This window comes from Mus musculus, chromosome 12 (genome assembly GCF_000001635.26).
Source record: "Mus musculus strain C57BL/6J chromosome 12, GRCm38.p6 C57BL/6J".
Classification (NCBI taxonomy): domain Eukaryota; kingdom Metazoa; phylum Chordata; class Mammalia; order Rodentia; family Muridae; genus Mus; species Mus musculus.
The window spans coordinates 85,257,118-85,270,647 of record NC_000078.6 but is presented as its reverse complement, the minus strand read 5'-3'; the positions used below and the strand labels follow the sequence as shown (position 1 = coordinate 85,270,647).

At 42.2% G+C, this 13,530-nt stretch overlaps 1 protein-coding gene across 5 annotated transcripts in view; it reads left to right on the top strand.

Moving 5' to 3' along the window:
* Nucleotides 1-13,530, top strand: part of Mlh3 (mutL homolog 3) — a 36,182-nt gene continuing 22,652 nt past the window's right edge. The window contains exons 1-6 of one of the 5 annotated variants that reach the window (XM_006515703.4): nt 1-109; nt 1,174-4,496; nt 7,786-7,881; nt 8,896-8,987; nt 9,744-9,848; nt 11,383-11,455. In XM_006515703.4, the coding sequence (XP_006515766.1) occupies nt 1,238-4,496; nt 7,786-7,881; nt 8,896-8,987; nt 9,744-9,848; nt 11,383-11,455 (3,625 nt within the window). In that variant the 5' untranslated portion in view covers nt 1-109; nt 1,174-1,237. Of the gene's footprint in view, nt 220-1,173; nt 4,497-7,785; nt 7,882-8,895; nt 8,988-9,743; nt 9,849-11,382; nt 11,456-13,530 lie in introns of all 5 variants that reach the window. The other 4 variants (XM_006515704.4, XM_006515706.4, NM_175337.2 and 1 more) reach the window with 4 other exon arrangements.

Genomic DNA, 13,530 nt, shown 5'->3' with positions numbered 1-13,530 from the left:
GAGACGTCGTGCAGACGCCGTCTGGCGGTGTCTCGGAAGCGCATGCTCGGGAGCGCGCGCTCGGCGTTGGAGGTGGTTGGTCGGTGAGAGTTGATGGAGGAGATTCGAGGTGAAGGGGGAAAGCACGTGATGAAATGTGGTCCAGAGAGCTTGTCTAACTGGACAGGAGCAATGGTGACTGCCGCGGGCCTGTCTGGCGGGGCCCCGGCTCCCCCGGAGGTGCGGGGTGGGTGGATTGCGCAGGCGCGGCCCGGCCTGCACGGGATGCCCGACTTTCCAGACCCTAGAACTGCTCATTACACATTCACCCCGTTTGCCAACGGTGGCTAAATGCTGTCGTAGCCCCGGTTTTTCCAGGCTTTAAAAACAAAACAAAAGAGCCTGTCACCTGCCTCACTGTTGTCACTTAAGAATGAGACCTTTAACTACCTAGAGTCTTAGGGTTTGTATAAGAAAACCTGGAATCAGGGTCCGACCACCCCATACACTCACTTTTTATTGCCAAGCTATGTTCTGGGGATATAAAAGACCGAGAGTATCAATATAAAAGAATATCAGTAATAAGGGCCTTTCTGCAAGCTATCAAGCTACACAGGAGCAGGACTTAAATATCAAAGGAGTTTTACCTCCCCCACCCCCACCTCTTCCTGAGAAAGTAATGGCTTACTGTGTCTCCTTGATAGATTTGACTTTGACTTAGTCCCATTGTTTTTTTTACCTTCTTACTTACAGTGTCTTAGAACATCAAAGGATTTTCTAAAAGCCGTGGTTATTGTGTAAAGTATAAATGTTATGAAACTAGCTTGGACTTTTTTCATGAATAATTTCTAGCTAATGTTTCTTAGCTGCGTTTAATTTAGGCATCTGTTTTTAGTGAAGTGCTTAGAAATTTGAATAGTGTCTTTACGGATCAGCATCTAGCGTAATTATAATTTCACTCTAGGGCATTCATTTTAGGAACAGCGAAAATTAATGAAATTATGAATGCTTTGGAATTGAAGCTTGTTATACCAGTGCATGAGTTTTGTGTGCTGTCTAGAAACTAGAAGTATACTTCCCTTTCGCGTTTTGGTTTAATACTCTAACTGTAGTTCTTTGTAATAGTCGAGAGAAATGGGTGATGTGATATAACTGAGGTTTGCTAGAGTATGTGTTGTGTTTTGTTTCCTGTAGGTGATTATTTTCCAGTCAGAGAAGGAAGCCAGTGTCTGCCACTCCCTCCACATGTGTCCCTGCCATGATCAGGTGTCTATCAGATGACGTAAAAACCAAGTTGCGTTCCGGTTTAGCCATAAGCTCCTTGGGCCAGTGTGTTGAAGAACTTACCCTTAACAGTATTGATGCTGAAGCAACATGTGTGGCCATCAGAGTGAATATGGAAACCTTCCAAGTTCAAGTGATAGACAATGGACTTGGGATGGCGGGGGACGATGTAGAGAAGGTGGGAAACCGGTATTTTACTAGTAAATGCCACTCAGTGCGGGACTTGGAGAACCCAGCATTTTATGGCTTCCGAGGAGAGGCCTTGGCAAGTATAGCCGACATGGCTGGTGCTGTGGAGATTTCATCCAAGAAAAACACAACACTGAAAACCTTTGTGAAAATGTTTCAGAATGGAAAAGCCCTTGCCACCCATGAGGCTGATTTGACCAGACCAAGTGTGGGGACTACAGTAACGGTCTATAACCTGTTTTACCAGTTTCCTGTGCGGAGGAAAAGCATGGATCCTAGACTAGAGTTTGAGAAAGTTCGGCAGAGGGTAGAAGCTCTCTCACTTATGCACCCCTCCATTTCTTTCTCTTTGAGGAACGATGTATCTGGATCCATGGTTCTTCAGCTCCCTAAAACCAAAGACATATGCTCTCGATTCTGTCAAATTTACGGATTGGGCAAGTCCCAAAAGTTAAGAGAAATACGTTTTAAATACAAGGAATTTGAGTTCAGTGGCTACATCAGCTCTGAAGCACACTACAATAAGAATATGCAGTTTTTGTTTGTGAACAGAAGACTAGTTTTAAGAACAAAGTTGCATAAACTTATTGACTTTTTATTAAGAAAAGAAAGCATTATATGCAGGCCAAAGAATGGCTCTGCCAGTAGGCAAATGAATTCAAGTCCTCGACACCGTTCTGCCTCAGAACTCCACGGGATATATGTAATCAATGTGCAGTGCCCTTTCTGTGAGTATGATGTCTGCATAGAGCCAGCCAAAACTCTGATTGAGTTTCAGAGCTGGGATACCGTGTTGATTTGTATTCAGGAAGGAGTAAAAAGGTTTTTAAAGCAAGAAAAATTATTTGTAGAATTATCAGGTGAAGATATTAAGGAATTTAATGAAGATAATGGTTTTAGTTTGTTTGGCACGACTCTTCAGACACATGTGTCTACTCATGAGAAGTGTGACCAGAGCAGTTTCCGGGAAGCGTGTAATAAAATTCTGGATTCCTATGAAATGTTTAATTTGCAGTCAAAAGCTGTGAAAAGAATAGCTACTCTAGAAAATAAAACCAGACAAAACCCTGGTGATTCAGAAACTATCAGAAAAAAGACAGTGGGCTCATTGTACACAGATGCATCGGATGGCCCGTGCTATAGTAAATCGGTAGAGTCTGTTTTACAGGACAGCAACAACAGTGCTTACTTAGAACCGAGGGTGTCAGAAGAAGAGGTAGCCAAAACATCACACTCCGGAGAAAATGAGAAATGGAAAAAATCTTTTTTGGAAAATAAGACTTCAGGAAGGATACATGAAACCAGTCCAAAAATGTTTTCAAGCCCCATCCAAATGCATCACCTCCTTGAGGAGAGAGAGGCAGATCTGGAAATGCAGACAATAAGTAGTACTGTTAATGTCATGGCTGCCAACATTCCCCAAAATAATGACATTCCGAGTCAACTGGAGAAATGGAAAGATGCTCCTGAAGTGGGGTGCCAACCTCTGCCTTTTGAGACAACCTTATTAAGGGTACGGGGTACTCAGAGGAAGAAGGAAAGAAGGAAAAAGGAGCCCAGTAGTCGTGGAAGAGTAAATGTTTTTAGTTATGGACAAGTTAAATTATGCTCCACTGGCTTTATAACTCATGTAGTACAAAGTGAGCACGCTAAATCAACTGAAACAGAACATTCATTTAAAAATTATGCTCGACCTGGTCCTGTAAGTGCCCAAGAAACATTTGGAAAAAGAACACACCATGCAATTGAGACTCCAGACAGCAGTGATTTAACAAGCACTTTAAGTAAAGAATCCAGTCAACCGCCCAACAAAAGGTTTTGCAGAACAAATACAGGTTACGGGACAGAGAACAAACCTGTAGCAACAGATGACAACTTGGCTCTTTTTCAGGAAAGCTGTAAAGAATCACACACAGATCGCCTTTTGCCTGATGCATCCTCCTTCCCATGGTGTAGATATGTTTCCGATGGTTGTAGGAAAATAGATAAAAGGGGTTCCTTCAAACAGGTAGTCCGTAGGAAGCTAAGCTTGCGTTCACAAGTAGGGTCTTTAGAGAAGTTTAAGAGGCAGTATGGGAAGGTCAGCAGTTCCCTAGATACAGAAAAGGATAATAACACTGAAGTCAGGACTCATCTTGATCCTCAAAATGAACCCGATGTTCTTCTGAAAGACAAGAGCCACTTAGATATGTCTGATGGTTGTGAGATCACTACTGTGGAGCACAGTGAGACTTGTCAACCATTAAGTCCCATCCTGTACCCAGAAAAAATTTTATTTTCCAAAGAAGATCGCTTAGAACAGATGCCTCATTTGAGAGAAAGTCCTATAACTCTGGAAGAATTATCTCACTGTAACAGAAAAGCTGATGTTGAGAAGTCCGCTGCATCACTGGCTTCTAAATTATCCAAACTAAAGGATTCTGAAAAAGAGATGCAAACCGTGGGGATGACAGGTCATACTAGTGAACTTCCAGATTCAAATCCCAGTTGGAAAGATAATAGCCAGTGCACTAGGTTAGACTTGGATTTTTGTGAATTATTAAAAAACAAACTTGAAAAAATAGAGAGTGATATGCTTCCAATGGCAGATTCTGCCACAGAGGATGGTCCCATCAATAAAAACAGTGAACTACATCCTAACAATACAACGGATGACACAGAGAAACCAGAAACTCCTTTGCTGTTCCCCTGTAATGATTCTAAAATCAGCAGAGATTCAGATGTTCTTATCAGAACTTCAGAACAACCTACAGGAAACCCTGACTCTGTCGGTAAAGTGATAATGAGTCAGGTAGAGGATGGCATTGGCAGCCAAGGTGGAGTCTGTCCCCAGGGTGATGAATCTAAGGCAAGATCTTGTTCCAAAAATGAACCAAACGCACACTGTATGGATTGGCAGCAGCATTTTGATGTAACCCTGGGAAGAATGGTTTACATCAACAGAATGACAGGACTTAGCACATTCGTTGCTCCAACTGACGACCTTCATACTGCTTGTACTAAAGATCTGACAACTGTGGCTGTGGATGTCCTGCTTGGGAATGGTAAGCATGCAGGACTCATTGGTGTGAAATGTTTTTGGGAAAGAGAATAGTGGCCAAAGAGCAATATAATTTTTGTTCATAGAGGTGACCTCAGCAGATAGCATTGGAAGACTGTGCTTCATATTTTTTTGGGAGGGGGGGTCAAGGAATAATGAGATAAGGTCTTGCTATGTAGTCCGGGCTGGCCTCAAACTCTCTTTGTAGCCAGGTTGGTCTTGAATTCATGATAGCTCCTGCTTCTAGAGCCTGTAGAAGTAAAGGTATGTGCCATCTCACTCAGCTTCTGAAGGCAAGTTTTTAAGACCTCTGCTGTGGTTAAGGAATAACACAGTAGGTTCACTGATTTACGAGTGACACTCATAAGTCACTCATGGAGAGTCACTGGGTTTAACAATGTTTAAATATAAGAATTTAGTAGCTCCCCCTCTTCTCTTTCTGCTGCCTCCTCCTCTCTTCTCTCCCAATAAAACCTCTTCCACACCGGGGGAAAGAAAAGAATTTAGTAAAGACTGATAAAAGATGTAAATGTATTTACATGTGTCTAAGATGTTTGTGTGTGTAAGAGAGAGTGGGGAACTTCATTTTAATAAAATGGTACACTGTTACTGGCTAGAAGACACACAGTTTTTATCTACCCTATTTTCCCTTTCTTCCCAAATACACTTGTAGAAATTATCTTTAGAGGCATGACTGCTTCCATTTGTGGCTACCAGCCTAAGGTTGGAAAAACCTAAGTTTCCAATAAGATCTGTAGGTCAGCATAGTGCGCTTTTATGAGCTTCCCCTAGAATATAGGATTTGGCCACATTTTGCAAAATGTAGGCTAGGCCTTCATAACTATATTTTTCAAATGTACTTTACTATAATGCGTTTATCAGTCCACTTGCTATGTTTCTGATGTAAGAAGTTGATGATAACGTGGCTCTCAGGTCACACCACAAAGCAGCACCAGAGCCTGGTCTAGGACTTTGGGTTCTCAGGTTTCCCGCAACGTTAAAAGTGACATTGTTTTGGCAGTGTGTTAGAGCCAGATGTTGGGAGCCGGTAAAGCTGATTCCCATCTGGCTACAATCTCGGCTTTCACCAGTAGGATAAACATTAAATATGCATCCCCGTTAAAAGTCTCAAATGCTGTAAAAGAATGTAAATTGTATGAATATAATTGCAAATTACAATGCCTTCTTAGGATAAATATTTCTAGTTGCAGGCTCTGATTTACTTGAGGTTAAATAAATCCTGTAGTGTTCAATGCTTTTTTCTTATGGAAAAAAAAAATCACTATTGTAACTTCAAGAGAATTTAATAGGAGGAGAAAACCTCTTTATTTTCGGTATTGTTCTTGAGACTGTCCAGTTGCTCTTACGGCATCTTTATGGGCTGCGCAGTCGGGGTCGTATGCACTGGCTTGCGTGTGCTGAGCTGCTCAGAGAGGAACATCCAAGGCAGTGGCCTCTCATCTCCCTGAAATGTAGCTGCCTCTGACACAGTGCCAACAGATAACTGGATGGCGTTCAACTGTGGGGTGGTTGTTGCCAAAACAAGGGGGGGCATCTTAGCTGCCACATTCAACATAAACATCGGCTCCTGTTAAGTAGATGTAGATGTTGAAGCTTCTTCAATCCACTTAACCACCGGGATTACCGTATCTTGTGAACTTTTGCGAATCCTGTTAAATCAAGTTCCAAATGAAAAATGATTTTGGTATCAAAACGAGTTCATTGAAAAGGTGGTGCCTCACATCCTCCATTGACATGGAAATGTGGGACATCATGACATGGTAGACCCACACATGAAAATGTAAACATGCAGTAAATTACTGAGGGACTCGCTAAAGCTTATTAATCTTTAACACTTGGGAAGTGGAGGCAGGAGGACCAGGAGCTGAAGGTCAAGTACCTCTCAAGGCCAACTGGGCGTGAAACCCAAAGTTTACTATATAAAGCTAAACTTAGAGTAACGTCATATCCTTTTTTCTTTATTTTTAAAGATGTATTTATTTTATGTATATGAGAACACTGTTGCAGTCTTCAGACACACCAGAAGAGGGCATCAGATCCCATTACAGAGGGTTGTGAGCCACCATGTGGTTGCTGGGAATTGAACTCAGGACCTCTGGAAGAGCAGTCAGTGCTCTTAACTGCTGAACCATCTCTCCAGCCCCGTAACATCATATCCTTAACCCGTGGGATTTTTCTCTTTAAAAATGTCTTCTTTTCCCAGTGCAGGGCCTTCTACATGTTGTACACTGTACCACTGAACCGCAGCCCTGATCAGTGTCCTTTATTATGACTTAAACAGTGCTATCTTAGCTAGTATCTTGCTCTAGTTTTGCTCAATAGGTTTGCCTTTTCAGGTAATAGTCCTGGTATATGTTCAACTTTTTATTTTTTTAATTTATTTTATGTGTTTGAGAATTTTTGGTTGCATGTTGGTCCAATATGTTCATGTCTCATGCCGGTGGAAGGCAGAAGAGGGCATCAAATCCCATGGAACTAGAGTTACAGATGGCTGTGAGCCACTATATGGGAGCTGGGGATTGAACCCAGATCCGCTGGGAGTGCAGCTGGTGCTCTCAACACTGAGCCACCTCTCCAGGCCCCATGTCCCCCACTTTTCAAAACTGTCTCTCTGTTTCTAAGACTCAAATCTGCTCTTCCTTCAGAAAGATGGTTAGAACTAGACAGTATCTCCCTAGACTGCCGTGTCTGCACCTCTCACCCACTCATCCATCTTGCCGATTCATTCAGCATTTGTTGCTTGTTAAACTGAGGGAGGTGGTGTCTTACTTCTCAGCCTTTCAGTCTATTAGGGATAGCTGTGTTACACGATGCAATCATGCTTAGAGTAGAGACGTGGGTTGTGGATAAGGGACTTATAAGGCTGCAGCAGTTGTGGGGATCGTTAACTACAACTGTGTGTCTGACAAGGCATTCCTGAGTAACTATACCTTTTAGGGTATTTAGCACCCCCCCTTTATCTGCTGGATCCCAGGAGCTGCACCATTTACCCAAAATATGACCATGAAAATGACTCAAGGCATTGCCTAATGTGCCTCCCACCCCCACAACTGCCTCCCTTTGGCTGTTGAGAATCACATTCATGAATAAAGAAATAAGACATTATTAATGTAAGTTAGCAGATAGTTTCATTGACACTTCTGATTTTCTGTGTAGTGTTTCGTAGTCTGCCTTATGGTTTTGGTCAGTTTGTAGAGCAAAGGATTTTACATATTCTTTAATAGTTTACTTGTATGTTGAGTTCAAACTTGTAGGTTTCCTTTTTTGCTTAGGGGCTCAGTACAGGTGTCATCCATTTAGAAGCGATCTTGTTCTTCCTTTCCTGCCAAGAGCTCAGGAAGAGAGGACCATGCTGAGGCACAACAGCAGTGAGTAATTGCAGCGGCTGTGGAGACGCTTGGTACACCCCGAGCACTCAGTACAGAAGACAAAGCAGTGTGCATTCTAAGCTTGATCCGCACCAGCTGTGCCTTAGGAGCCAGACTTCCCCACGGCTCTGTTTAACAGCAGAGCTAAGTCATTCAGCACATGCGTTTAGGTCAGAAATTGCTTTTCCAGGCTGGAGGTTCGTGCAGGGTTTGTGCGTACGCTATGGTGTCTGTGACTGGGGAAATGGTTTTTATTTTTAAAGATTAAATTTCTCCATATTTCAGTAGTTTGATCTTTGTAAAATTCTTTGAAAAAAAAAAGCTAAAGAAATCTATTATTTTGTTGTTGTTTCTTAAATAGATTAAGTATATTTTTACCAAAGACAACAAGAAAATTTGAACTACAGTTTTTTCTGGACACATACTTGGAAATATTCTTCCTTTTTAAAAAAAAGACTTGGTTTTATTTTGTGTGTATGGGTGTTTTTGCCTGCATGCATGTCTGTGTACCACGTGCATGCAATGTCCTAGTCCAGAGGAAGGCAGATTCTCTGGAATTGGAGTTACAGATGGTTGTGAGCCACCATGTGGGTGCAAGGAACCAAAACCAGGTCCTCTGCAAGAACAGCAGGTCCTCTTAAACTCTAAGCCATCCCCCCAGGCACCTGAAACATTGTTATAGACAATTTGGAGAAAACTATGCCCAAAGATCCTGTCAAAATCCTAGTTTTAAAGTAGCATTAAGGTTGGGTGTGGTAGCACAAACACCTTTAATCCCAGGACTCAAGGGGCAGAGGCAGTTGCGTCTTTGTAGGTTTGCGGTCAGCCTGGTCTACAGAGTGAGTTCTAGGTCAGCCAGAGCTACATAGTAAAACCCTATCTCCAAAACCAAAGAGGCAGCATCTGAACAAATACGGGGAATGTGGGGAGAGTCTTTGGTCTTGAGACTATAGCTCAGTACCCGAGGACATTCCCTCTCTGGGCCTTGATGTCAGCTCTCCCCCTTTGTTGTAGATGCTGTGGATGCTGCTGCTGCTGCTGTCAGTGAACCCCTTCAGTCTCTGTTTTCAGAATGGAGCAATCCAGTGTTTGCTCGATACCCAGAGGTAGGTCTGCAGCACTTTTTCATTGCCTGTTGTTAAGTTTGAACTTCATTTAAGCTGGGTATGGGCATGCCTGCGTATATGAATTTATGATTATGAATGGAAGCGGCAGGTTCTCAGCTGGTTTACTTGGAAATTAGTGTTTAATGTAGAGAGGAGAAGTCAGCACTTTGGAAAGGGCAGGAATTTTGGCTTAAACACGTATATTCCGTGTAAGAGTAAATGCCTTTGTCCTGTCTTACAGGGTGGTAGTAAGTTGTTACCATTCAACAAAATGTCATTTCGTCTGCAGGAACAGGGCTGCATGTCCTGGCAGTGTTCTTTCTTTGGTGTGTTGGCACGGCATGTTCCCAGTGTGGTAATGAGTGTGGGTAACAGACAAGCAGTTGACTACTGATTCTTCACTTAAGATGCCTTGAAGGACTTAATCATGGATCATAGACAGATTGTTCTGAAATAATGCTGGGTTTTGTCAGTGTTCATTAAAAAAAAAGTTAGACAACTTATTTTTAGAGCCCTTTGGATCTAAAGCTTTCCTACATTCATCCTGTCCCTTGTAAGATATATGAAAATGTTTGGTTTTATTTTTTGCAGTGCTAGGAGTTGATCCTAGGGCCTACATGTGCTAAGCAGTGCTGTGCCACCAACCGATTATGTTCCAAGCCCCCCAAAGTGAGGGTTCTAATGGGCTTTGAAATCATGGGTAAAACAGTTGCACAGAATTAAAACTGAAGTTTTGTCTTTCCTGGGTCTCTCTAGGTTGCTGTTGATGTCAGCAGTGGCCAGGCTGAGAGCTTAGCCGTTAAAATTCACAACGTCCTGTATCCCTATCGCTTCACCAAAGAGATGATTCACTCAGTGAAGGTAAAGCGGAATGCTTCACGTACACTAGCTCCATGAAATTTAATTTTTTGTTTTTGTTGTTCTTCTCTGTGTAGCTTTGGATGTCCTGGAACTGACTCTTTAGACCAGGCTGGCCTTGAACTCAGAGTTCACCTCCTGAGTGCTGGGACTAAAGGTGTGTGCTACACACCCAACTAAGTGAATTTTTTTTTTTAAGTGAGACAAACTGTATTAGTCAAGGCATGTTGTATTAGTTAGGCCTCTCTAGAGGAACAGAAATGATAGAATGAATACATACATATATACATACGTGTGTGTGTGTGTGTGTGTGTGTGTGTGGAGAGAGAGAGAGAACATATGTGCACATATGTACATATTGTGTATATACATAGAATGGCTTTCAAGCTATGGTCCAAGGAGTCCAACAATGGCTGTCTACCAATGGAATGTTCAAGAATACAGTAGTTGTTAGGTTCACAAGGCTGGATGTCTCAGCTGGTCTTCAGTTTACAACATAAGCCTGAAGAAGTCGGCCTAGTGCCAGTGAAGGAACGGACTTGCCGGCAGGAGTGAGGGCAAGCAAACGTCTTCTCTCTGTGTCCTGTGCCAGCAAGAAGTGTAGCCAGATTAAAGGTGAATCTTCTCTTTCAAAAGATCTGGATTAGAAGTGGGTTGAAAATGATTTAATCAAGGGGAAAAAAATCCCACACAAGTATACCAACTTTTGGGTTTTGGTTAATTCCAGATGTGGTCAATTTGACAACCAAGACTAGGTGTCAGACATGGGTTTCTTTGCTTATAATCTGACTGGAATCTTAAATCATCATCATCATCATTATTATTATTAATTTTACTTTTAAATATATTTTTTGTTTATGTTTCAAGCCAGGGTTTCTCTGTGTAGCTCTGGCTGTCCTGAAACTTGCTCTATAAACCAGGCTGTCCTCTAATGCCACCATTTCCCAGCTGGAACCTTGAGTTTTATCTTCAGGGGAAAAAAAATCCAGATTAATTTTAATAGCCAAGAAGAATACCTTTAATTGTGTGAGCAGGTTTTCAGGGGCTGGATTATAGTTTAGGCTGATAGTATCATGGACTGTTAACATTTCTGCAGAGAATTATATTTCAATTTTATATTTTATAACAATATGAAAAAATACCAAAAAATTATTTATAAATCAACACTGTTGTTAACTGCAAAAATACTCACTTTTAAGCGATCCTCTCTCTGTGAGGCTAAGGAAGCCATAGACTGGGAGGTTCGTTAATAAGAGGACCCGTGACTCTTGTCCTTTTCTGCTGTGTTGTCTGTACACTGCTCTGTCTCAGTCTCCTTGCTTTCAGAATTGGAATAAACTAGAACGTGAATCCCAAAGGTGAAAGTCAGGTAATGAGGTTTGTGACAAGCACCGTCTCCTGTGGAGCCTTCTCACTGGCTCCTCCACTGGGTCTCGGCTGTGGGTATAGCAAGTTGAGTATTGTCTTACCTCTTTATGCAGGTAAGCGTTTGCTAATTTTTGGTTAGTGTCACATGACTTATCTCCGTGAATCGCAGGTTCTCCAGCAAGTGGATAACAAGTTTATTGCCTGCTTAATGAGCACGAGGATGGATGAGGATGGCCGAACAGGTAAGCAAGGAGTTCTGCTTCACTAATGAGCCGTCTGGGTGATAATTGCCTTTTAGAGTATTTGTGGGGTACAACAATTTGTGTGGGATTAAAAAAAAAACAAAAAACAAAAAACAAACAAAAAAAAACCAACAGATAAAGGAAAACCGACCTAAAGTGAGAACCTGAAGCACATTGTAAAGTACATGACCTGTCAGCGCATCAACACACACGTAAATAAGATGCATAGTACGTTTTTAGTCTTTTGAGATGTAGCCCAGGATTGTCTCATACTCATGGCAGTCCTAATGCCTCAGCCTGACTCGGATGGCACAGGCCTGTACCACACAACACCTGGCTCATTAAACTAGTAATAGTAGTTCACTCCTCGTAGTAGTAAGAACTACTAATAGTAATTGCCTCGGAAGTGAAATGAAAATGGGCAAAGGGAGAATTTCATTTTCTACTCTTTTAAAATATGTTATAGACTTGTGTGTGTGTGTGTGTGTGTGTGTGTGTGTGTGTGTGTGTGAGACATGTGGAGGCCAGGGGTAACTTAAGGTGCCTTCCTACAGTACTTTGTATCCAATTTTTTGGGACAAGTTTCTTGTAAACCTGAGGCCTACTGTTTGTGTTAGACTGGCTGGCCAGCAGTGGTACATCGGCCTCATCTGCCTGTCCCAGCCTTTCCCATTGCTTCGGCTGCAGGTATGGGCCACCACATTCAAGCTTTTGTGTGGATGCTAGGGGTCCAAACTCACATCTTCATGCTTGCACAGCGAGTATTCTCCTCCTGAGTTCCCAGACCCCACACCTGAAATGACTCTATAAATGTCTGTATACACAGGTGTTCATGTACACATGTGGACATTAAAGAATAATCATGGGTGGCAGTTCAGGGATGGCATCCATCTCCTGTCAGACAGTGTTTCTAATTTCTAAGTTGTCTGGAGCTCACCAGTTAGGCAGCCCTGGCTGGCCAGTGAGCCCCAGGCATCTTCTTGTCTCCACCTCTGTAGCTTGGAGGTTACAAGGATGTACCACCATACCAGGCAATTTTACATGGATTCTCAGGCTCCAACTCAAGTCCTTGTGGTTGCAAGGCAAGTGCTTTACCCATTGACCCATCCCCCAGCACCTTGTACAGTGTTTTCATCTATAGTAATAAGTTTATATAAATTTATGTAATGTGTTTTGCTAGGTTTATCAAGTGTTTACATAGAATCAGGAGTCTGGAGAGATGGCTTGGCTGTGAAGAACACTGGCCTCTCTAACAGAGGACCTGGGTTAGATTCCCAGCATCTGTAGAGTGGCTTACAGCTGTTTGTAACTCCAGTCCTAGGGGATCTGGTGCTGTCAGCCTTCTTGAACACCAGGCATGCGTGTGGTGCATAGATACATAGGCTAAACATGTATGCACATAAAGTTAAAAAAATTAAACAGAATTGGTTCGTAACTTGAATTAATGAGGCAATAGTTCCTATATAAATCATTCAACAAATATTATTTAATGCCTGTTGTTTGCTAGGGAGTTTACCAAGCTCTAGGAGTACAATGATAAGAAAAAATAGATAACAGTCACACAAACACATAAAAATTTAACAGTATCTCTTAATGGGGAAGTGAAATGTGGTGTAAGAACTGATGTTGGGAATTTCGATCTTGTCAGAGAGGTCAGCAGACCTTGGTAGAGTGAGCCTGAAGTATGAGCATGTCAAGAAAGGAAGTAGTAATTTCCTGTTTGTCAGGTGGAGCAGGCAGTAAGGCTGCAGATAAAGCTGGGAAGGAAGTAGCAGCCAGATATTAAATGTCAGCTTCAAGCTTTGCTGTGTCCCAACACTAGCTGGAAACAGTGTTATGTCATGTTGCGTTTTAGGACTGTTCTAGTTGCAATATGGAGAATGGAGTGAGTTTGTGTGCAGTTCTGGATTCCACAGAGACAGTTAAGGAGATATTGCAGCATCTAAGAAATAGTGAAGGAGAAGTGAAAGCATTAGAACTGAGTGTTCATTGTATGTGGACGGACAATCCAGCACTCGGAAGACCAAGGCAGGAGATGCAAGACTATATACTATAGCCTGGGCTACCACGTGTGA